Source organism: Drosophila simulans, chromosome 3L, assembly GCF_016746395.2.
Source record: "Drosophila simulans strain w501 chromosome 3L, Prin_Dsim_3.1, whole genome shotgun sequence".
Lineage (NCBI taxonomy): Eukaryota > Metazoa > Arthropoda > Insecta > Diptera > Drosophilidae > Drosophila > Drosophila simulans.
This window is the reverse complement of record NC_052522.2, coordinates 19,781,777-19,805,829: the sequence shown is the minus strand read 5'-3', so window position 1 is coordinate 19,805,829 and position 24,053 is coordinate 19,781,777. Positions and strand designations below refer to the sequence as shown.

The 24,053-nt window shown below is 44.2% G+C and overlaps 5 protein-coding genes and 1 long non-coding RNA gene across 7 annotated transcripts; 4 read left to right on the top strand and 2 right to left on the bottom strand.

Annotated features, from left to right (window-relative positions):
• Positions 1-1,582: 1,582 nt before the first annotated feature.
• LOC6738791 (phospholipase B1, membrane-associated) lies at positions 1,583-4,709 on the top strand. The gene is made up of 4 exons (XM_016169208.3): positions 1,583-1,885; positions 2,828-3,028; positions 3,357-4,154; positions 4,260-4,709. The coding sequence occupies exons 2-4, from the start codon at positions 2,840-2,842 to the stop codon at positions 4,533-4,535; spliced, it is 1,263 nt and encodes a 420-aa protein (XP_016032605.1). The 5' UTR covers positions 1,583-1,885; positions 2,828-2,839; the 3' UTR covers positions 4,536-4,709.
• A 2,259-nt stretch (positions 4,710-6,968) lies between these two features.
• Positions 6,969-7,570, top strand: LOC6738790. The gene is made up of 2 exons (XM_002085554.4): positions 6,969-7,074; positions 7,166-7,570. Exons 1-2 carry the CDS (start codon positions 7,011-7,013, stop codon positions 7,480-7,482), a joined length of 381 nt encoding a protein of 126 aa, XP_002085590.1. The 5' UTR covers positions 6,969-7,010; the 3' UTR covers positions 7,483-7,570.
• A 726-nt stretch (positions 7,571-8,296) lies between these two features.
• On the top strand, positions 8,297-11,209 carry LOC6738789 (glutamate receptor ionotropic, delta-1). Its single transcript, XM_016169209.3, has 5 exons — positions 8,297-8,874; positions 8,946-9,285; positions 9,432-9,625; positions 9,955-10,256; positions 10,310-11,209. The coding sequence occupies exons 1-5, from the start codon at positions 8,413-8,415 to the stop codon at positions 10,920-10,922; spliced, it is 1,911 nt and encodes a 636-aa protein (XP_016032604.1). The 5' UTR covers positions 8,297-8,412; the 3' UTR covers positions 10,923-11,209.
• A 1,823-nt stretch (positions 11,210-13,032) lies between these two features.
• LOC6738788 (leucine-rich repeat-containing protein 56) lies at positions 13,033-14,377 on the bottom strand. The gene is made up of 2 exons (XM_002085552.4): positions 13,985-14,377; positions 13,033-13,918 (listed from the first exon to the last, which is right to left on the bottom strand). The coding sequence occupies exons 1-2, from the start codon at positions 14,309-14,311 to the stop codon at positions 13,040-13,042; spliced, it is 1,206 nt and encodes a 401-aa protein (XP_002085588.1). The 5' UTR covers positions 14,312-14,377; the 3' UTR covers positions 13,033-13,039.
• Positions 14,378-15,665: 1,288 nt separating this feature from the next.
• LOC123327182 lies at positions 15,666-16,770 on the bottom strand. 2 transcript variants are annotated; one of them, XR_006541715.1, is made up of 3 exons: positions 16,411-16,770; positions 16,203-16,345; positions 15,666-16,155 (listed from the first exon to the last, which is right to left on the bottom strand). It is a non-coding gene; the product is annotated as an uncharacterized LOC123327182 (long non-coding RNA). The 2 variants fall into 2 exon arrangements; XR_006541716.1 differs by having other exon boundaries at positions 15,666-16,106.
• Positions 16,771-17,020: 250 nt separating this feature from the next.
• LOC6738787 (H2.0-like homeobox protein) lies at positions 17,021-22,740 on the top strand. The gene is made up of 5 exons (XM_039293294.2): positions 17,021-18,436; positions 19,146-19,593; positions 19,825-20,217; positions 21,403-21,580; positions 21,644-22,740. Exons 1-5 carry the CDS (start codon positions 17,491-17,493, stop codon positions 21,797-21,799), a joined length of 2,121 nt encoding a protein of 706 aa, XP_039149228.1. The 5' UTR covers positions 17,021-17,490; the 3' UTR covers positions 21,800-22,740.
• Positions 22,741-24,053: the final 1,313 nt, after the last annotated feature.

Here is a 24,053-nt window from a genome sequence, read left to right as displayed (position 1 = left end):
AACTTTGCGTTTGTATTATTTTATTCAATTTAAATTAATTGTGATAAATATCAAAACTTAAGAGTATTGCATTTCGTGTTTCCTCTAATATTCAACGTTTTCCCACACGATTTTGAATATATTTTGATTTGCGGTAATACTTACAACATTTTGTCTGTTTACTAGCTTATTAACTTAATTAACAACTTAATAATGTGCTTGTGATTACTTACATTTTTGTTTTCTGTTGCGAGGCAGAAAAGAATATAGTTTGCAGTTTTAGAATAACAACGATTAATCGATAAATATATTTAATAATAATAATTAAACTTTATTTTTGCATTTAATAAGAGCGCTTACTTATTTTCTTGAATAAATAGAAAAATCTTTCGGCAGATTTTGACGGAAGTTTATGAACAAATGAATTTGTTTTCATAAAAAAAAAAGGACAACAAAAGTATCCCACTATTACAACAACCTAAAGAAGGGAAAAAGGCCAGAATCAACCCAATATATTTTCCTCCTTAAGTCTTTGAATGACTTTCATTTTTATTTATTACCTATTTGAATGGAAATATGCCAGTAAAAATGTTGTGATATTCATTTAAAGTAGTAAGAGTGAGTCCATATACTATTAAACAAAATGATTGTTAACCTGACTCGTCTTCACGTTTCTTTCACACAACTTAAACTCCCCCAAATTGAGTGATATCAGGAACCAAAGCACTTTTAGCATTAGTGTCGGCACTTGTATGGATGGCGGATCGGATCGTCTTGGATCGGATTGGATTGGATCATCCTCCAAAGTGACATCTAGCATGCCACACATACATGAGTAATCTTCGGCCACTCTGCCTACGTCATAAATCTGCCAAAAATCCAACTCGACTCGATGTGACTGTGTGTTGCCGAGCTTCGACGGTTCCTCCGTGTCGATTGGGCTCGTTGATTTATAACAAGTTGCTGTCGCTTCTTCTCCGGATTCGGTGTCTGGCTTAATTGCTTCTGGCCGTTATGATTGTATCGACACAAGGTTAGTCAATTGCACTAGGCAGGCAGGCAGGCACAGGGTCTCGATTACTTGTATAGGAAGTGTTATTCGCGAGTTTGGCCAAATCGGAAACGATCATCATCTTGTTCCCGAGCCGATGCAAATGTACATTTATCTCTGGCTCTTTTATGGCATTCCCGGCCATTAAAATCCCCATCGGCCAATTAGCGGCTATAAACGGGCATATCGTCTGGACCAAAGTCTGAGCTCTTCTATTTATAAAACCAATGTCCGATTTCATCCCAGACCAGGGACTGACCGCAAGGCACGATGACTGGGCTGGTTAGAATCGCGATCGTGATCGCAATAGCCACGCATGACAGGTGTAATGGCAGCCCATCTGGACGGCAGACTATTTTTATCGGCCCAACGAAAGTGAACATCACATTTAGCGCTTCGCAGTCGCGGCTTCAACCGGTATGTGTATGTGAATGTGAGTCTGAATCTGAGTCTCAGACAGCCGATATATATGGCCATATATTTTTCTACTTTTGTTCTGTTTCGCCAGTCCCGCACATGCGATGATTGTGGTTTTGTTTTTAGTGGTATTCCATTTTATTCTATGCGTAGTCACCGACGAGCGCTGCCCGCTGGGACTCCGTATAAAATCAGCATAATCAGAAATTCTACCCAGCAGTTCGTTCTAAGCCATCGACGGAGCCGGACGCTCATCGCGCTTTTGGCCTGGAATATTCGATCGGGACTCGCGGTGCCCATCGCATCTCAAGTAATTGTGCAATTCGTGTGTGAGCATAAGAGTTGCAAGATTTACGACGCCAAAAATAAGTCAAGTGAAATATATCAAGTTCGAAAATCCGTCTGCGGATAATTAATCGTGCCTGCATAAGATAAGAGGTATGATAAGAGGGTATCATACGAGTATTTGGTTTCGCGTTGTTCTATATTTGCGCGTTCGCTTCCTAAGTCTTTTGTTTCGTGTGGGGCTGAAAGGAAGCAAATTCGCTTAGCCAAACGAAATCGAAATTTAAATCAATCTTTATCACAACTGGATTTGGCACGCTCTCTAGATGTCTTATGTAGCTCTGACTCGGTTTCCCCCTTCCTAGACACTTCCGCCTGCAGTCCAGTATAATTTGGATAATTTTGGCCATTTTCGGCAACTTTGTGAACTGAACGTTTTATATTTTTTGCAAATTTAATGAACGTCTTAAGAGTTGAATGCATAAAATATGGTGTTGACTTAAATCTTCATAAAGAGCAGTAATAAATAATGAAACTTGTGGAATAACTTTCAAAGGCAATTAAACCGAATGGGTTCCTCTTTTTTTTTTGAGCACTTAAAATTAGGTAAAGTAATACGTGACTTAAAAACTTGTGATTAGCTATTTTTAGTTGGATTTAAGCCCGTAAGATGCATGTATTTATACATAATATTCCATAATATTTATTGAAATTAGTATCTAGGAATTTCATCAAAATACTCTTCTCACCTTACCAAATTGATTAGTCATTTCGCTTTATCTATGGCTCCACCACATATTTTGTACCATAGCAATCAATTAGCATAACGTGGTCAATATTATTAAATGCCGAAATGTTAAAATTAGTCGGCTTCAAGCCGCCGATGCCAAAACAAAAGCCAAAAACAGCCAAAGGTGAATAAACTGAAGGGGTCCGAGCGCGGCTTCTGTGTAATTTCTTGGCCAAGTTTGGGGAACTGGTTCAAAGTTGAGCACGTCACCAGCGAAACCGAAAGTGTACGGCGTGGAGTGGGGTTCGTTTTTACAGACCTGGTCGAGACTTACACGGCTTTTTATCTTATCTCCCTCGCCACAGCTGTCTTTCGAGATGTCATCGAGTCGCTTAATTTGCTTTGGCCTGCTCTTCCTGCTCGCTTTCGGCCATGTGACGTCACAGCGCACGTCACTGGACGTGGCTCTGAAGAACGTCTACAGACCGCTGCGTCTTCTGGGCCTGGCCTTTACCGGTCGATCTGGCGACGATCCACAAAACGTGCAGCGCGTGCAAATCGCGGGGGTAAGTCCAGCAGACAATAATGCAACCATTGATCCGGATTTGGTTCCAATACTTTCCGATCAGAATTTACTTATGGAAATGCGGTCAGTGTACTGTTATTTCATTTTAATTGACAATTTAAATGACCCACAAAATGTACAAATTTATACACATACGTTTTTATTAAAAATATAAAAAATATCATACTCACATTTCAAGTAAACGAGTATTGCTGTTTCTTATGGATTGAGACCTAACAAACTGTTTTTCTTCTTCTGCTTTGGATGATTTGAAGAACATAAATATTTAAAAATACTTAATTTTCGATTTCCATTTTGATTGCCGACAGAAAACACAAAAGTCAAACCCACGAACTCGAGCCCTGCTGGAGTTCTGCGATGCGGACCACGGACCCGGAAAGAGGAGCCCGGAGCGACCCACCAGTGTGCATCGCTTGCGACCCGGAGACATCGATGTGATCGGAGCAATGGGCGACTCGCTGACCGCCGGAAACGGCATCTTTGCCACGAACTTACTGCATGTGACCGTGGAGAACAGGGGCGTGGTGTGGTCCATTGGTGGGCAGTACGACTGGAGGAAGTACCTGACTTTGCCAAACATCCTGAAGGAGTTCAATCCAAACCTGTACGGCTATGCGATCAAGGACGGCATCTCAACGGACCGCTCCTCGCGCTTCGATGTCGCCGAACTGGCCGCCATGTCCAGGGATATGCCGTACATGGCCAAGGTCCTGGTTCGGCGCATGCAACGCGATCCGAGGGTGAACATGACCTCCGACTGGAAACTGGTCACCCTCTTCATTGGCAACAACGACTTCTGCACGGACATCTGCTACTATCCGGATCCGGAGAAGACCGTCGACTGGCACGAGCGCAATATGCTGAAGACCTATCGCTACCTCAGGGACAATGTGCCCCGCCTCATGCTCAACATAGTGCCCGCTCCCAATCTCCGCTTCCTGACCAACCTCACTGGTCTGCCTCCTATATGCTATAGTACCCTGCGCTTCGAGTGTCCCTGTCTGATGGGCAAGGGCAAGGGCCAGCTGGATTATCTGGAGGGGATCATGAAGCGCTGGATAGCCAAGGACTTTGAGATTGCCAACAGGGAGGAGTTCAACACCGAGGTGAGCTTAACTTCTGGTCGCGATGTTACAAATTTAAGTGTGGTAACAATTGCTTAATATTGGAATGTAATTTTAAAATGTTTCGAATTTATTTATTTTTTTCAGACATTTACGATAAATGTACAGCCCTTCTCGCAGTTCCAGGACTTCCCACGCACTCTCTCCGGCCAGACGGATACCCGGTTCTTCTCGGAGGACTGCTTCCATCTCAGCCAGCGAGGACATGCGGCGGCGGCCAACTCCATATGGAACAATATGCTGGAGCTGCCCGGGGAGAAGAGCGGCTTCGCCACCCATCTGTTCGAGACCTTCCGCTGTCCCAGCGAGCTGCGCCCGTTCCTGATCACCCGGGAGAACAGTTGTCCGGAGTTCGTGATCTAATCCAAAAAATAGTGGGGCCCGTTCTCCTCCGTGAATTACTCCCTGTGATATCGCACCTAAGTCTTCTTCGCTAGCTTGCCTGTGTATTTGTAGTCCTAATTAGCCGTATGCCAAGTGTAAATACAAAACTTTGACGAGAATCAGAAAGTCAAATAAAATGATATTCTTGAACTACGTGAGTGAATTTTGCACGGCGAATTTCCATATCACTAGCATAGAAGCGGTGGGCACGTGGATTTCTGTTGGCGGGGTATGGAAAACTTCTATGGAAGTACAAGTGATACATAATAATGAGACGTTTGATTACCTATTTATATGCTAAGCCAAGCCAGCAACATAATATCAGCTCGGATTGGAGTAGTTGTAATTATACAACACAGCGAGAAACAAGATTGCTAGGGATCAGATATTTCCGATCTTAGTATCTCATCTAAGTATCTTAGTATCTTGGAAATATACCCGTTTCAATCGAATAACTTTTCTCACCTTTACATATCTAAAAGTTCGCTTAACACGCTAACCGTTTATTTTGATGACCGGTAGATGTGTAGTGTATCAAGTGGTATCCCACCTCCTAATAATGCCATAAACCTAATGAGTCCGTGAAAATGAAACTTAAATAATAGTAACGCTTATTATGTGTGTGGCCTGTTATTATAATCGCCCTAACAAATTGTTTCTTTCGTGCTGCCAACATGGTGGTGAATTGCTCACCTGTGCGATGGATGTTAAAGAAAATGAATGGCCCATTAAGTGCCGGCCATAAGCCAGCCGTATGTGTATTTATTAAAACATCTCCCATCTCGTTATAAACTTGCAAATCATCCCGTGATAAGCGATAAGCTGTGGAGCTGTGGATGACACACGACACGACTGGCCAACCGTTGATGGGCGCGTCATAAAACCTGTTACAATTAATATTTTTTATTTTACTCTTCCCAGGCAACGAGGCGCACGCACCAGCGAACATCAATAAAGCCGGATCATAATTGTGGCTTAATTCGGTGGCCGGGCATAAACAGCGAATTGCCGCCGTGTTGTACGTGTTTTCGAGTGGGCCAATGATCCCCGCCCAGCCCCTCACTTCGCCGCCAACGGTTTCGCCGCCTGGTGCCAAAAAGTAGCAACAAAGTTTGAGTAAACAAATACAAAAATATACACAACTATTACCGCATTTACTTCGAGAGCCAGCATTTTGCGGCTTGCAGCATTTCAAAGCCGGCGCATCGGCATTGACTTTGAACTTGAGCCCCATTCCCCGCATATCGGTCAGCACATTTTTGGGTTCCGACTTGGGTCTTGAACATACTTTATGTGGGTATATAAGTATATAGTCGCATAGGCATGCGAGGCATGGTCGACAAGTTTCTCTAGATATTTACTAGATCCCATTCAATCAATTTCCATGAAAAAGTTTCGCCAATGCTGATTGCTAGTTTTGCATGTGCTTTCAAAACCACTCAAATATTTTACCAAATTACAAAATTTCGATGTGTAAGTAAATACATAAATACGTAAACACAACTATTGTAAAAACGTGAGTCACTAAATGTAAAAATCATATAAAATTCACTTAATAATTTCAAACAATTTAATTGCTGTCCATTAACTACACACGAAATAGGCAATTTCATTGTCAGGTAAAGTTAAGTAACAACAATATGGCAAAAGGAGATGTAGAATCAACACTATATACCCTGTAAATGTAGTTTTCATTGAATCAATAACATATATTAAATGCGATGCCTGGTTAACCACTTGATTGAATGCTCATACCCAACGATCTTCGATCTGGGATGGGATCTCTGGAATGGAAACCGGACACTGTTTACCAATCCAAGTATCAATCAATAAATAATTATTAGTTTCAGACTGCATATGTAGAGAAGGTGTCAAAGTACAAATACCTGTTTTCGAGACGACTTTATATAGCCAATAAATTCAAACTTATTTGCTTGGCGCCCATCATAGCGACATCTTGAGGTAAAATTCAGCACTCTTAAAACACGATAGTTATCGTACAATACGAATGGTGAATAAATAATGAATGTAGTACCCCGTACTCAAAGGGTATATCTATTTTCGAGGCAGTGTATCCCAATGAATGGATCGCTCAAACTTTATTTGCAAGATATGAAGACTAACATAAAAGAGAGTTCTTTTCTAATCATCAAGTTTTTCGGCTTCAAATGATATATCGTATAATAATATTTTCATATAATATGACTTTATTTAAGTATTTTTATTTGAAATAAGAGATTTTCTTTTAGTTTTCTAAGGTCTTTGGCTTCATATAGTGAAAAGACCAAGCGCAGTGGTTTCAGGTATTTCGGTAATGAAGCGAATGACCATAGCAGGGAAATAAGAAAAGCGTCGATGAAGAGTTCTTGAACTTTTCTGCTTACCTCGCACTCTGAATAATATATATTCCGATGCACTTTGGCCCGAGTTGCACATTTGCGCAAATTTCTAGCCATGGGAGACGACAACCAGCGATTCCAGTTCCAACTGCAGGCAGTGGCAACAGTTTTCTTGTTGGGTAAGGTCCACTTGTACGCCATTAGGGCAACGAAGTGATTGAAATATATAAGATATTTAGTTAAATTGAAAATAAAACATTTTGATCACAGTTTCACAGCTCTGCTTTGCCCTGCCCTTCGCATCTTCCACGGGAAACGATATTGAAAACGATGGGAACATTCAGAATTCGGTCAGTGGACGACCTGTGGACTATCACACGGTGGTGGGCCACTTCAAGGACTTCTTCATGTACCTGCCGGTGATGATGACCACGCTGAAGGAGACGATGTCCGGATTCCCCAAGTTCGCCGAGGGCATGCGCATCCTGACTTCTGGCAAGGGACGAGTGGACGGAGAGGATTGCAAGTGCAGCCAAAATGCATTGGCCAGCGGCGAACTCTTGGACACCAATTCTCGCTTCGGTTGACCCAGTCTAATGTATCTAATTGACCACGATTGCAGATACTTTACACATGCGCACATGACAAATAAAGAAAAAAGAAACACATAAGAATCAAACAAACTTGAAGTTCTCCATTTTATAGCATCTATATGCATTCAAAATCTGAAGAGAATCAATATAAACAGATAACTAGAGTTCCAAATCTAGATTTCAGCTAAGGTAAGTGGAAGTAATGAGAACGGGAAACGAAGCTTGTTACCAAAAGACAAACCTATAAATTATAATTGCATAGTCATTAAACAAACTGTCGGCCATATTAAGTCCTTAAAAAAGAACTAATTTGTTTACCGATGACTCTGTGGCTTAGTTAGCTAATAGGAAAATCAATTCTGGGTCGTAATTGGGGAACTCAAGTATCCCGAGAAGCCTTCATGCTCTTGAAAGGTGAAATTGGTTCGGCAATGACGACGCAATCCAGGCATAACCCATTTTCGCTGGACTTGAACTAGATACATAATATATAAAGGACATATATTTACATCTATTTTCTTAAGCTGTTGCCCAGCTTATTAGCCAGACCCCTGGGAATGGTCACCACCTGGCTTCCAACCCGGCATGGCGTCCAATCAAAGCCTCGAATCTGCATTCCACTCACCGAGGTTGGGGTGGAAGTTGTGGCCCCCCAAAGGAGCCGCACGTTCCATGACCCACTGTCATGTTTGCACTTGTCATTATTGTTAATTGTATTTGCGGGGTGGCCAAGCGTACAGGGACCATATTTACAAAGCAATCCGAATGGCCGAGGCGGGACAAATGTAATTCAAAGTTACCACTTTCCGTTTCAGTGAGGCACGCGGCGTTGTGGGGAACGCAACAGCGGAATGTCCAGGAAGCGCAAAAAGTGAATTTATTAGAGTTGCAAAACCCCAAATAGTACAGTAGGCAATCTCATCGATGGCCACTGGCATCGAGCTGCTGGTGGCCGCTGCCCTCTGTGTCGCCTGCCCCCCGCTGAACGATTCCCCGCCGACGAACCTAATCCAGCTGGGCGAAAATGGCACTTATTCCCCGGTCACCGAGCTGCCCATCGATGTGGAGGATTCGGATGCCGTATTCGATCCGGATGCCCCTGTGGAAACGCTGGAGACCATTAACAGGAAGAAGCCAAAGCTGCGCGAGATGCTCGATTGGATCGGGGGCAAGCACCTGCGCATCGCCACCCTGGAGGACTATCCGCTCAGCTACACCGAGGTCCTGGAGAACGGCACCCGTGTCGGGCATGGAGTCTCCTTTCAGATCATCGACTTCCTCAAGAAGAAGTTCAACTTCACCTATGAGGTGGTCGTGCCCCAGGACAACATCATCGGCTCGCCGAACGACTTCGATCGCAGCCTCATCGAGATGGTAAACAGCAGTGTAAGTAGTCTGGCGGAGATTGGACTTGGATACTCTATAGTCGGATTAAAACTTATATCGATGCCCAACAGACGGTGGACTTGGCGGCGGCCTTCATACCCTCGCTCTCTGACCAGCGCAGCTTCGTCTACTACTCCACCACGACGCTGGACGAGGGCGAGTGGATAATGGTGATGCAGCGTCCCCGGGAGTCGGCTAGTGGGTCCGGACTGCTTGCGCCCTTCGAGTTCTGGGTGTGGATCCTGATCCTCGTCTCTCTGCTGGCCGTGGGGCCGATCATCTACTTGCTGATCATTCTGCGCAATCGGCTAACCGGCGATGGCCAGCAGACGCCCTACTCCCTGGGCCACTGCGCCTGGTTCGTCTACGGGGCGCTGATGAAGCAGGGCAGCACCCTGTCGCCCATAGCAGGTGGGTGCAATTAGGTTAAAGTGCAATCGAGCGGTTAAGATAGCCATCGGCGGGCGCTAATGGCCCACTGATTGCATGCCAAGCCACCGGGGACCGGGAACCCCGGCAGTTTGTCGTTTCATTAAGCCCATTGAAAACCATTGCAGACTCGACGCGGCTGCTCTTTGCCACCTGGTGGATTTTCATTACGATACTGACGTCCTTCTACACGGCCAACCTGACCGCCTTCCTGACCCTCTCCAAGTTCACACTGCCGTACAACACGGTCAACGATATCCTGACGAAGAACAAGCACTTCGTTTCCATGCGGGGCGGTGGAGTGGAGTACGCCATTCGGACGGTGAGTGGGATCCCGTGGGATACGGAGGAGTTGAAAGGCATGGGAAGACCATGAAAATATCGATTTTTAGTGGTGCCATAGTTCTGGATCCTTAATGCAGACATTTTTTGCTTAATTTCACACATAATATGGGATAGCTGATAGGGTTGTACCAAAGACACTAGAATATGAACATGATTTGATCTTGGCTAGATTTTGAGATCGTTGATAACGGGTCTTTCTCTGAGTGAAAGTAATATGCAACCCTTAATCTAAATTGAAATCTTAAAATAGATTTCTTACGTTTATTTAAAATTTTAAATATTTATCCATTGCCGTTTATCGTTCAGACCAATGAATCCTTGTCCATGCTAAACCGAATGATCCAGAACAACTACGCCGTATTCTCGGACGAGACCAACGACACCTACAATCTGCAGAACTACGTGGAAAAGAATGGCTATGTTTTTGTGAGGGATCGGCCGGCGATAAACATAATGTTGTACAGGGACTATCTGTACCGGAAAACCGTGAGCTTTAGCGACGAGAAGGTCCACTGCCCGTTTGCCATGGCCAAGGAGCCGTTTCTGAAGAAGAAGAGGACCTTTGCCTATCCAATTGGCTCGAATTTGAGCCAATTATTTGACCCGGAGTGGGTGAGCTGATGCCTTAACCATACGGATAATGCCATTTCACACCTTGCAGGCTGCTACACCTGGTGGAATCGGGTATCGTGAAGCACCTGTCTAAGAGGAATCTGCCGAGTGCCGAGATCTGTCCGCAGGACCTCGGCGGAACGGAGCGACAGCTGAGGAACGGCGACCTGATGATGACGTACTACATCATGCTGGCCGGCTTTGCCACCGCACTGGCCGTCTTCAGCACGGAGCTGGTGTTCCGGTACGTCAATAGTCGCCAGGAGGCGAACAAGTGGGCGCGCCACGGAATCGGACGAACGCCCAATGGCCAGTCGGTGGCTCCATCCCGCTGGCTGCGTGGCTGGAGGCGATTGAACAGTGGACACGGGCAGCTCCTGGGCGCCTCCACCCACGGCCAAAATGTCACTCCTCCGCCACCGTACCAGAGCATCTTCAACGGCGGCAGTCACGGAGATCCACTGAATCGCTGGCGACGTCCCCTCGCAAACGGAAATGCCCTTGGAAATGGTGTCCTCCTGGGCGGCGATTCTGAGGGCGGTGTGCGGCGCCTGATCAATGGACGCGACTATATGGTATTCCGCAATCCAAATGGTCAGAGCCAACTCGTGCCGGTTAGATCGCCCTCGGCGGCCCTCTTTCAATACAGCTACACCGAGTAGATATTAGCAAGTGCAGTGATGGGAATGTATGAGGACTAATTGGAATACCTTCTGCATAATGTGTATTCTAAGAGTTTGTATCTTGCTGCAGTAATGTATCTGAGATAAAACTCAAACTTCAAAAATCACTTTAAAAAGATCTTACTTATGATTGGATGTTTCGATATAAATATTAGATTCTTCCCATCACTCCTTATATTCACGTGCAATCTACACCTGTGACCACAGCACTCGAGACGTAGACATCCAATAAGGAAAGCGTTTAAATAAAGTGCACTTATAAGTAACATTTGACTACTTTCAATTGGGGTCGTTTGAATAGCTGTTTATTTGGAATATACATATTCATACATATAAAGAGCAACGCTAGTAATAAGTTTAATCATTTTACAGAATGGCTTTTAAATTTAACTGTACACGTTTGTGAAATAAAAAAATTAAGTGTATAATTTGTCGGTGATTCCATTTTCAGACATTTTAAATGTGATAACATTAATTATATAGCTTTCACGTGCTACAATTTATAAAGTTTATTTATGTTACCAAGCAATCTTTATGTGCTCTTTATTGATTGTTTACATCCGTTACTCGTGAAGTAAAAGGGTATACTAGATTCGTTGAAAAGTATGTAACAGGCAAAAGGAAGCGTTATATAGTATATAAATTATATATATTCTTGATCAGGATCAATAGCCGGAGTGGATTTATCCATGTCCGCCTGTCCGTCTGCCAGTTGAGATTCAGCATACAGATTCTGGAGTAATAAACGCAGTTTGTTTACCCATGTTGCCACGCCCACTCTAACGCCCGCAAACCGCTCACATTTTTGAAAATAGTTTAGTTTGTCTTGCCAATTTTTATTTGTATACCAAACACACTGTGGACACGCCCCTCTATTTCACGCCCACACTTTTAAACAATTTTTAAATATTTTCTCATTTTATACCCAATAAATATGCCAGATAAATGATGAAATTTCGCGTTCGCATTAACGACTAGTGACTAGTAATTTTTAGACCAAACGTTTATACATTCATATTTATTAGTTTTAAGAGCACTTTGATGTTGAACCATTGAACCAAAATAAATAAATAAATATTTTCCCTGGAAATATTTGACATAATCATTTAATTGTGTAGACAGGAATATAAAATGAATTGCCATTAATTTTTATAGTTTCATTAAATCGATCTCTTATCTATAATCCAGCTCTCATATAAAAGAGCAAGATTTCAAAATAACTTTTAGTTTCAAAATGCAGATCATCGTGAAATTGCTGGTGAGTAAGCTATTAAGTGAAAAAGTATCTTACGCTAAAATTAAACCTCCCTTAGGTTGTCTTTTGGGCATTATTTGCTGTTGTGTCTAGCACAGCAAATGGTCATACTAATGGCAACTGGCACTGCTCTCCATGGTGTAACCAAAGACACTAGAATAATTATTCCAGTGTCTTTGGTGTAAAAATTAAATGGCGAGAAAATGAGATACAAAAGGTTCAACTGTAGTTTTTCTCGATGTCTTATTAAAAAGTGAAATACTTTTGACAGAATTTGAATTGGCTTTTATTTATAAATATTATTGCTTTTAAAGCAAGTCCATTGGAGACAAGTTTTAGCAATCATTGATGTAACAGTTTTGGTTTTATCATATGTTTGCGAAACATGGTCATCGAAGTCTATCGATGTGGTTGGGTTATAGACGTGGAGCTCTCTCTACCCCTACATCCATAAAACCACATTCGCTGCCTGGAGGTGGAGTTGCTCGGATTAGGCCGATAAATAAACGAATTTTCAAGAAATTTCATAATTTGCTGCCTGTCACGTAACTTCCCGTTGTTTATTTACACTATGTACTATTCTTATTCTCTTAGTCAATCTGCCTCCACTTCTATCGATCTGCTTCCCATACATAAGCTTTTTTCTAGGTGCTTTTACTAAGAGTTTCCAGAGTTAGAAGATGAATTCTACTATCTATTTTACAAGCTCTTAAGCATAATTAATTTTGTTTTTTTATTGTTTCTGGTATAACCAGTTTTAACAGTCAGGATTTTGAATCCTGATGCAGATCGTCTGTAATATTATTGTGTATAAAATATTAACTTTTTTTTGCAGTGTGGTCTATTCCAGCGTGGACTGTGTGCTGAAGACATAATGGGACGATGATTGGACGTCGAGGCTGCTGTTGGACGAACAGGAGCTCATGGATGGCGCCCGGGTGGATCGGGCCGAGGAGGCGGAAGACGATCCGCTGGAGGAGGAGGAACTGACCCAGGCGTGGCCACTGCGCCTCCGCCGCTGGCGCACTAGGCCCAAAACCGATCCTGCCACTGGAGTGGAGGCGGAGCTGGCCGAGACTTGGCGCCGGATGGCGGCATTTAGGGCGATAGGAACGGGTTCCGGAGCAGGTGCCGTGTTCGGCCGTTGTGCAGTCGTCTCGGAGCCAGACTCCAGATCACTTGATGCCGGGGATGTGGCCTCCTCCATCTCCACAGGAGCAGGCTCACCGTTCAACACCCGTCCATCCAACAGTTGCAGCGTGGGCACACTGCGCGCCAGGAGCGAGCGGTAGAGCGGCAAACGACACACGGGATTGCCCTGCAACTCCACCTCCTGCAGCTGCGGGCACATTCCCAGGAAGGAGAGCAGCCCCAGCTCACTGATCCGGTTGTTCCTTGCCTTGAGAACGCGCAGGTGGACCAGTTCGGCTAGCGGATCCACCCGCTGGATCATGTTTCCATCAGCGATTAGCACCCGGATGGCCGGCAATCCACTGGTGCCGTCGAAGCTATTCAGGCCGCAGTTGCTGATGTCCAGCCTGGTTAGCTGGAGGAGTCCGTAACCCAGGTCGCGCAGGGAGCTCAGCACACTGCCACTCAGGTCGAGGGATTGGAGGCGCGGCAGGAAGAGCGACAGGCGGGACAGGCTGACTGTGTAGGAGATCACGCGCAGGCGCACTTGCTCCACCGCCTCCAGATCCGTGCGTTGCGTCACTCGGCGCTAAACGAACAATATTTTAATGATGAAGTGGATCACTTTTAATTCTCAAGGTTAACGTGCACCCACCAGTAGCTCGTCCAGTGTCGGTTCCGGACCCTGTTGCGGCAGCACCACGGGCAGCAGGTGGACGAAGGCCGGAAGATGTTGTTCCTCCTCGGCAATGGCCACATCCCGATCGAAGGAGTTCCGGCGACCCAGTTGGCGCCGGTTGAACTGCATCCGCTGCTGCTGCTGGGCGGGATTCTGCTGATTGAGCCGCACCTCGGGCGGAGGCATCCGGACCTGGGCCAAGGCGGCCGGACCCGGCGGTGCCAGAAGGATGGGCAGTTCCGCCTGGAGCGAGTGATCCGGAGAGGACTCCAGGTAGTCCGCAGGTGCCTCCAGCAGTGGCATTATTAGTATTCCTCAGTGCAATACCTACCTCTTCAGTGGCCTGCTGTATTTTGTCTGTCTTTATTGACCTAACAACCCAAGCGTATCCACTGGCAACGCTACTTGGTGGCATTGTCACTCTCCATTGTTGTTATTCATTAGATCACTATTAAACGCTTTCCGGCTGAATATTATAAAAAAGAGCTTTTTTTCTTTGTATTCTATTTAGCGCTGGTTCATATTGTTAACTTATAGTCAAAAAGTTTATGGTCCTAAATAGTATGCAATAGCCTTCCAACATTATACCTTACTAATAGAATAGATGGAATGTAGTAATAATTCTGTGCAGTTACTGTGTAACTGCAAAAGTGTCATTTTTTGCCACTCGATTCACACTCAACAATTTTGAGTTTCCAGTAAAAAACTTGGATGTTACGTAGACACTCGAGTGCCTCGTAGGCAGTCGAGTGTCTGGATGCACTTGCTAGCGTTTTCGGATTCAGTATGATTTTGAAGCCAAAGAAGAAGGTCGCAATAATGGCAGAAACGCAAGACTTCGTGACAAATAAAATTATGAATGGATCTTACTCAGATGCCAATCAACGTAAAGGAGCATTTATGTGACATTTTAAAGAAGATGAAACTGTTCGGAAAGTGCTCAAATTCTTACAAAAGGACACCTCCAATATATCCCGCCATAAATGTTGCCTAACATCAAGACGACCACGGAATTTAAAATTGTTTCAGAAAGCTTCAAGAAAGAAGCTATTAAAAAATGCACCCAATGGTGTTCTTTTGCAAGTAACAAAAAACAATGGTAAAACACTCGGGTGATTTTAGTTGCCGCAAGTACACCCGGGTGTTTTACCACACATAGAGTGTCAGTGGCTTTCTGCAGTTCTCTGATTCTGTGCTCCATTTTTAATAAAAACCATTTTGGCTATTCTTTGTTTTAGAAGCATGTACTGTGAGAATAAACTTATCAATAGGCCACCCTTTTTTACTATAAATTTGACAGAGGACTTGGTTTTATATCGATCTGCCTTTTTGCTGCCTTTTCCGCCGCAACAGCGTTTTCTTTTTGGCAATACGCCCACTGACGTCAGTGTGACGTCATGGTCGTGACGTTCGCACTCAAACTCTTTACCATCGACGTTCTTTTCCATTCCTCTTTCTGTCAAACTCTTTCTCTCTCTCGCTCTCTTCCAGGATGTCTGTCTGGCTCTCGGTGAGAGTTTCGCGGTTATTTTCTGTTCAGAGGCGGATGAACAGGATAGCAATGGATTATCAGTTCTCTAGACATTTATGTGTAAAATAGTCCAAAAATGTTATAACGCAAAATATTGATTTTTAATCATTTTTTATATTTTCTGCATATTATGTTATATGGATATATATTCTGGATCCGCCCGCATCACAAACTTTTGCCATTTCAAGGGCCATTAGCCAACGCCAACGCCAGAAGGATTCTTAGTCTGTCCCGCTCTCTCTCTCTCTCTCTCTCTTTTCTCAGCTTTACTATAATCCAATTTTCCTGACGCCTGTCAAGCTTTTGCCGGCTTTTGTCAATTTTCCTCTGCTAAGAAGGAGGGGTTTGTCTCCTAAGGGAGGCACTGTTGTTGTTTTGGTTTTGGATTGAGCTTTTTCCATTGACGTCATCAGAGGCGAAAGCTGCGCAGTGAGCTGACATCCTACCACGCATTTATCGATTGCACAGAGGAGAAAGTGCGAAAGAGAGAGGTAGAACGAGAGAATGAGAGACGGAGAAAGTGATGTTGATTGTGTAGGAGAGAGAAGAGACGCGTGGGCGAAATTGCTTTTTGCAAAATATGACGTAGCAGATGGGAAGAATGTGTGCAAAAAAACTAATTTAAAAGTAATCACAAAAATCTATAAAATTCCATTTACTAACTTATTACTATTTCCACACATTGTTTTAAAATCCCGCCCTATAAACAGCGAAGTTTCTTCCAGTGAAACACAGCTGCTTTTTAAGTGTGAGTTCAGGTGTTGCCAATAAAATCCCATCTTCAGCTCGCACATTTTTATAGATGCCTAAAAATAGAATTTGTCAATAATACCAACAAACTCAAGCACAAGCAACACACATAGACACACACTATTACACAAACACCTGCAATGTGTGGGTGCACAGGCACGCACTGTTGACGTCATTGTCCTTAAAGCTCTAGCGCTCACTCTCTCGCGAACGGTTACTACGCTACAACTACATTGAAACGTGTTCGCTCTCAATGGCTTTCCAAAAATACCGTTCGCCTCTCATTGACGTCGACGTCGGCGTGGGCGTCACTGTTACAGTTAACAGGGCGCCAGGCCTAACATTGGTTGGAGACTGCGCTTAAGCATTTGACACTGCCGGTCAAAAGACGGAAATGTAAAATTTTGAATATGAATGTTTTGAATGGCGAGGAAATTCGTAGACATCAAATATTGATTTAATTTTCAAAGTGTCTGGAAGATTGTAATATCAAGTCTGTCAACCGGTGATTAAATCAAAACAATTAAAGTTGTATAATAATTAAAAATTTATATCATGCGCTCAAACCGTGGTGTATGTATGCTTTATCGACATTTCAGTCCGGACTCAAGTCGAAAAACTAACAGTATATTTTGCCACTGTTAACAGAGGCAGAGCAGTCGGCGTCAGAGGGTAATGTTGGCTTTAAAGTTGTGAGAGCCGCGTCTATTTAAGCCCCTCGCAATGACCAATTCGTTGTTATTGCAGAACAGAGTCTCGAACGCGTTGCTTTGGTTTCGGTTCCGTTCGCCTCGTGATTATTTTTTTAGGAATATAAGAATAATGCACGGATAACGCCGTAATCGAGTAAAAATCGAACGCAGTACCGTAACACAGAGATTGATCTATCCGATAAGTGATCAGTTCTTCGGTCGTCAATGAAATCCGCATGTGCAGAGTGCGCTGAAGTGGAGCCTTGAGGAAATGCCACCAGCTCGCAGCTGAGCTGCATTCGCTGATTGTCGTTGTGGTCGTGTCCTCTCGCGGGTGTGTGTGTGTGTGTGGGTGTGCACTGTGTTATTTGGGTCAAAAGCTGCAGCAGCACAAAGTTCCCACTCCCATTCCCGTTTCCGTGCCCGTTCCCAGGGGGTGTCCACCTGTTATGCAGCTGGCCTAGTGGCTCAACTCGGCTCGGATCGGATCTAGCATCCCACAAGTCCACATGGAGGCGAAGGTGCACCGCCAGCATCAGCGGCATCGCCGCACGGAGGCGCGACAGCGGCGCCTGGAACGGGAGGCGGTGGCTACGGGAGCGGCAGCTCCGCCGCCCACCACGCCCGAGCGGGCAGAGGCCTTGGACTGTGCCACAGCCCTCAACGAGGGCGTGGCATCGGCGGATCCGGGCGGCAGCGGCGGTACGCCAAGCAGTGCGGGTCGCATCAGTGCCCAGAGCTCGGCGGACAGCATAGAGCTGGTGGGTTCGCCCAGCCAGACGTCGCAGCAAACGGTGGTGCTGGTCAACGGCCACGCCCCGCCGGGCCAGGAGGAGGGGGAGGAGGAGTCGCCATTGGGCGCTGGCAATACCAGGGACTCACCGCCGCCGCCCAAGCAGAGCGATGGCAGTCGCAACTCATCCGGCGATGCGATGAGTCTGCGGGAGACCCTCCAGCAACTACCGGCCACCCATCACCATCGGTCCAGGCGCACTCACTCACCTGCTGATCCGGATGCGTCCTTTCATCGCGGAATACTTGGGTACATGGACCGGGAGCTCAAGCAGAGTTCCCCCACGCCCTCCGCCCCCGCCGGAACCGGAAACGGAACTGGAAACGGAACTAGCACGGGCGCATCGAGGAAGCAGCAGTCGCTTTCCGACCCTCAGGCCAGTCCCGCCCAGCGATCCCTGCGCTCGAGGAGCAGCTTCGACAAGAGTCCGCGGCGCAAGAGGAGCAAGTCGGAGTCCCGGCGGAGACGCGAACGGAAGCTAATAGCCGCCGGCGAGATGGAGGTCCGGCAGGCCAACGAAACCCTGATGCGGTACCTCAAGCAGTGCTCCGACATGCACGACGCCTCGCTCTCCGGCGAACTCGAGATCGACCAGAGCCTGGAGGAGAGACGCGTCCACCGGAAGACCAAGTCGCAAAGGGACAAGCGGGGCCAGCTAATCTGTGAGTATATTTTAACTTTTAGAACTTAAGCACTCTCAAATCACTTACTTAAAGTAAGGAATTAAAGTTATTTGATGATGATAATATATCAATTAGTTTGTGTATTGCGAACAAAAATTTATAAAAATGGTTAGGGATTCCTTTGAAAATACTAGGCAAGTAATTACATTGGCTTATTAAAGCAAGACAAGTTAAATGATAGTTGTGAAATACTTAAGGTTAATTAATTTAATATATATTTCTGCTTGCGCTTGAATATCTTTTGTTTAAAACTAATTGCAATTCAAAAAACAGTACCCCAGACCCAACGATAAATTCCGCAAAACGACTTGACTGATATTTTTTGGGTAGAGCCCGTGTTCCCCACTTCCGGATCTCAGTTCCCATTCAGTAAAACCATCTGCAGCAAAAGCTCCACCCATCCACCCATCTACCTGCCCATCCACCCACCACTTTCTCGATTCTGCGCACTCGCTCGTCTGAGCCATGATACCATGCCGTCTTAGCTTGTTTGATTATTCTTTAAATAAACTAAGTAGAACTGGTTGTCTTTTACTTTGTAAATGAGTTTATTTCAATAGCATTTACTATATATTTGGTTCAGTTCCTGTTTATAACAAACTTATAACAAATGGTTCTCATATGAAGCTGAGAATGGAACCACAAAGTAACAAACAATAGTCTAATGAAATCCCTCTTTCACCCACAGCCAAATTGTACTCGGCAGGCGGGATATCTTCGATTCTGAAGGAGCTGGCCGACGACATAGCTCCGGCCGATGGCGAGGAGATCTACAACCCATTCACGCCGGTCGTCTCGCCCACGGACGATGCGCCCGCGCACATCGACAAGATGTTCCTGCAGACGTCATCCGGATATCGACCCGTGGAGCACAGCTACTACAAGCGCTCCTTCCTGGGGGCGGCTGTTCGTGGATCCGCCGGAATTTCCGCATCCGGCGGCGGAGGTGTATGTGGTGGCGGAGGAGGAGGAGGAGGTCGCCTTGATGGCATCTCGGCCGCGGAGCTTGGAGGCGCCGGTCGCCTCTTCCGCTCCAGCGGCAGCCACGCGCACGGCGGTGCCGGAATGGGTGGAAATGGAAGTGGGCGTGGCAGCTACGGTGATACCCGCTGTTTGCTGGATGCCGACTTTAATCGGTGAGTTGTGGGAAATGGAAATGATACCTCAGATTTCAGTTAGGCATATGAAAGTATCTAAGGTTATCATAAAACACTTACTTATATGCTGTTAGTAGGGGAGATACTAATTTTAATTATTATTTTTTAACTATTTGAGAAAGTAAAGACATTAAAACATACTAGCAATAGAGTAGAGATGCCTACTTCAGTGGTGTCACTCTAATCCAGCAATTTACTTTACTTTACTAGCAATGGGATCACCAGCAACATACAACTAGCCTGTGTAGTTCAACGAATCTGGCTGCTCATCTCGAATATATGCCACGGCTTGCTAGCCGGTCTAGCTCTGGCCCACCTACTCTTCGTGCTGAGCAGCCACCCCATGGACTGGGCCAAGGTCATCAATGGCATGAGTCTTGCGGGCGAGACGGTGTCATCCACGGCCCAACCCCCAGCCGCATCGACACCATCGCCGATGGACCTCGATTCTGGCGATCGGGGAACGGAGTCGGGCGAATCCTCACCCCCATCCGCAGCGGCATCCGGACTGGCCCTGATAAGTGACTACGCCGGATTTGCGGAGATCTACTTGAATACCTTCTACTGCTTGGCCATAATCTGTCTGGTTTCCGTTTTCGATCGGTGAGTTTGGGCTCAAAGGATATCTTATATCTTAAAATAAGAAAGGGATTCTATTTAGCATAACTATAGATTGCAGACCCTTAAGCTAGCTTAGCTCTCTAGGCGATGGATTTTCTAATTTTCTAGTCACTTAGTCACAATTCCAATTGCGTCCTTTGGGCTTTCGATGTCCTTTGGCTTGATTAAAAGCCAATTTGGCCTACCACGCAACCTTCGTCAACGAGCGGCTAAAAATAGAAGGCCAAGAAGGGAATGCTTAGTGCTCAGTGGCAGCGATGGAGTTTCGCCACCAGAACTCATTGACCTCAGTTGGCGAAGGATTCGTTGGGAGTTTCATTGAGCTGGAAGCCAGCTGGAGGAAGTGGGTAGTTAGCCCTCGCACCTCCGGCTCTACATACTTCCTTCATTTTTCTTTGTCTAGACACGAGGATATCGTTCCACACTGATGGATGATAGTGTGTGTGGAACTGATGGTGATGGCGATGGTGTGACCTCAATTTGGGTACTTGTTCGGCTTCGTGCTCTCATAGAAATACAAATTTGCGGGGCTCGCATTGCGTGGCCGCTTTCATCAGCCACAAAATATTTTAATGCCCTTAAACTTTGCTCTTTTTGCATGCCAAAGTCGCTGCCCACGCACAAGCGAACCACCCTGGCTGCACTCTTGACCTTTAAAGGCTGCGCCAGTCGATGGCACAAGTGTGTGGGTGGTTTTGAATGGCTTGGGTGGTCGGGTGGTTGAGTGGTTGGGTTTTAGGTGGTCCAAAGGAAGTGTCTGACGTTGTTTGCCCATTCGAATTGTGCCATTTTCGTCTGGCTGGATGGAAGTGTGAAACTGTGTATGACATTTCGCTTCGTTATCCCAGCGCCATTTGATTTATGTGCCGCTGTGGCTGTGCTAAATGTTAAGTATCTTCAGGCAGTAGAAGTGGAGTCTGTGTCCTGACCTTTGCCCCTCTGACAAGCGGAGTGCTACGGGTAAATGTCAGGTCATGCAGGAATCTGTAGGAAGTGCACACCGTACGCAGCTGAACTTTCAGAAACTTTTATTCATGAATAAGTTGTTTCCAGTGTGGGTGCGTATATCTAAGTGCGCCCACTTAATAAAAGCTTAGAAGAAAGTAAAATAGATTTTTTTGTAGTTATTGACTACAACTGCTTAACTTTGCCATTTAAAATTTGTAGGATGGACATCTGTCGCTGGAGCTTCTCGAACGCCAGCGAACTGATCTCGTTTCGGTGGCTCATCATCACCATGATCTATGTGGCGACAATAATCCTAACCATCTGCTCCGATTCCATCGACGAGAAGCTGTACCTGTTCAACAACAATGCCAACATCACGCTGACGCAACAGGAGATGGTAAGCGCAAGGATCGTGGTGATAGGTCTGAGTTCCATATCCAATCTACTCCATTTCGAGCAGCTGAGCAACAGTGTGCAGAGCGTGTGGAGCAGCCTGTCGGTGACGAGGAGCATTGCCGCCATATCCGGGTGGATTATGATCGGACTGACGCCGCAGGAGGATATGCTGTATGAGCACCTGGTGGACCTCACCAAATATCAGTTGACAAATAATTGAATTTAAGGCGACAAGTGTAAATATCGAACTCTTAGCAGCTGTTGTTCAGTTATCGGCTTTTTATATGTACGGCATAATCGAAACGCAATAGGACTCTTATGCATACCCAAATCTTAAGCTTTAAAGTCGTCTCTTAAGGATTCACACCGATGCCCTTCGCAGGCCGCTAGAACAAACCCACGGGGAAACCGATAATATGACAACCAGAGAACCCAATGGTTAACCTTCGAGCTAGTTAACTAAGCAAATATAGTGAATACTTGTACTGTTAAAGCGCGAAGAATATGAAATACCTATATTTACCAGATAGCAGATAGATGTATTCATGTACTTACGCATATATACCATATGTTACCTACATAGATATACACATAATTGATATACATTACAAGCGCGAGTATTGAAATATTTACAATTCTTGAAATCATTTTACTCACACATATCGTCTTAAGATACAGAATCCTTTGTTATCTTTTTTTTTATCGTTGCGGCACTTTTACGGCAAAGGCTTCCCAAATTAGATCCTTAGTCGATTAGGATCGCCTATATTAAGTATAATTTTAGCGAATGTGTTTTGTACAATATTTGCATCCAGCAAACGTATGTGTGTATATAGAGGTGTTTTTTAGTTATTTACATTGTTCAATTCAAGTTTTTTGTTCAGTTAGTAAATCATTTGTTACGCCTTCTTTCCTTTAGATGCATGTAAACGGCAGTTTAAGCTTCTACCTGAGCTGTATATAAACCGAGTGCAATAAAATAACGAATATTAAAGTTTAATTATACACTAACCAATATACAGAGACAAATGTAATAAAAACATATAGACAAATGAGCTAACGAATCGATCAAAGCGGATGACAAGGAAATCTCATTGTAAACTTGTATATAAAAAATATAAACGCAAATAAACAAAAATAATGTATAAAGGCAAGAAAGAATACCTGTTTTTTTTTTAAAGGTTGGGCGAAGTTTGATTAAGCTTTTTTTCAAAACGTTTAGTTTTATGATCGGCATGCATACTTTATTTTTGAGTGGCGGAATAGTATTTGAAAGGATCATGAAATCTCACATCGTAAGTAATCACATGAAAATGAGAACTTCATCCACTGAAAACTCGATCAGACGTAGTTCGAATTTCTCAATTTATATATTATATTATTTATTATATAGTAGAACAGCGATTCAGATTCCCAAGTGATATATGTAGGAACGTATCAAAATAAAATACATAGTAGATATATCAGTGAAATCAAATCAACAAAATTGGCATCTTTTGAGAGGATAGCATAGATTTATGAAGAATCAGTCCAACTCACTTAACCGACTCAAGCATTGATGTAGAAAGTGGAATATATATCCGACAGTTTCTTGAAATCCTGCAAAATTTTGATTAGGCCAACTTATTGCCAATATATGGTAAACGTAAAAAAATGCATACTTATACATGATGTAATGTAAAATGTCAATGGTTGTGAAAAAAGCTTAATGATATTCTTATCTGCTAGATGGCGCCAAAAAATAAATGTAGAATGTAAGCTATTAGATCTTATGTTGTGTAAAGGCACTTAATTTTATTAAAATCAACAGTTAATTTATGGACAAATAATCCGAGAAGGTGTATATCTTGAATTTAGCTTCGATTGGTCTTAAAATAGCACGCCAATATGATACCAAGATATTTCTATATGCGCTACCAATTTGCCAATTGATTTAATAATTCTAATTGCAATTGAAGATAATGAAAGAAAAATTGTTATTCCACTCAATTGTTTGGAAAATTTTGTACACATGATACCACGAGCTGCCCAATACAAACAAGATTCGAATCTTTATTCTCTCGCCAACAGAAGCCAATAAAACTTTTAATGGGTCGCTAAATGACTTCAAAGCGAAAACAAAGCTGTTAAAATGAGCGCAACCCATTTGAGCCAAGTCAATTCGCAGGACGCACGCTTCAGAAATTCCAAATTTAAATGTTTCACATCATTTAAAATATTCTTTGTTGCTGCCTTTTTGCATTGCAAAATGCGATCTTTGTCATGTAAATGTTTGGCGTAAAATTTCATAATTAGCTAAGGTCGTTTTGAAGATTCGATTGAACTAGACTACAATTAGCGTTCTTCTGCTCTTTTGCATTTGCATAAATAATTTTTGTGACCTAAGTTAAGTTTTACTTAACTATTTAAGTATAAACTTATTTAGGCTGACAATATTATAAAAGGCATTAATTATGTTGAGTTGTTTAGCCGCT

Coding starts and splice junctions, on each gene's coding strand:
- LOC6738789 (XM_016169209.3), top strand. CDS start 8,413: ATGGCCACTGGCATCGAGCTGCTGGTGGCCGCTGCCCTCTGTGTCGCC. Junction 9,286..9,431: donor CACCCTGTCGCCCATAGCAG/GTGGGTGCAATT, acceptor AAACCATTGCAG/ACTCGACGCGGCTGCTCTTT. Junction 10,257..10,309: donor AGCCAATTATTTGACCCGGA/GTGGGTGAGCTG, acceptor CACACCTTGCAG/GCTGCTACACCTGGTGGAAT.
- LOC6738788 (XM_002085552.4), bottom strand. CDS start 14,311: ATGCCACTGCTGGAGGCACCTGCGGACTACCTGGAGTCCTCTCCGGAT. Junction 13,919..13,984: donor CGACACTGGACGAGCTACTG/GTGGGTGCACGT, acceptor TTGTTCGTTTAG/CGCCGAGTGACGCAACGCAC.
- LOC6738790 (XM_002085554.4), top strand. CDS start 7,011: ATGGGAGACGACAACCAGCGATTCCAGTTCCAACTGCAGGCAGTGGCA. Junction 7,075..7,165: donor GGCAACAGTTTTCTTGTTGG/GTAAGGTCCACT, acceptor TTTTGATCACAG/TTTCACAGCTCTGCTTTGCC.
- LOC6738791 (XM_016169208.3), top strand. CDS start 2,840: ATGTCATCGAGTCGCTTAATTTGCTTTGGCCTGCTCTTCCTGCTCGCT. Junction 3,029..3,356: donor AGCGCGTGCAAATCGCGGGG/GTAAGTCCAGCA, acceptor GATTGCCGACAG/AAAACACAAAAGTCAAACCC. Junction 4,155..4,259: donor GGGAGGAGTTCAACACCGAG/GTGAGCTTAACT, acceptor TATTTTTTTCAG/ACATTTACGATAAATGTACA.
- LOC6738787 (XM_039293294.2), top strand. CDS start 17,491: ATGGAGGCGAAGGTGCACCGCCAGCATCAGCGGCATCGCCGCACGGAG. Junction 18,437..19,145: donor CAAGCGGGGCCAGCTAATCT/GTGAGTATATTT, acceptor TTTCACCCACAG/CCAAATTGTACTCGGCAGGC. Junction 19,594..19,824: donor CTGGATGCCGACTTTAATCG/GTGAGTTGTGGG, acceptor TTACTTTACTAG/CAATGGGATCACCAGCAACA.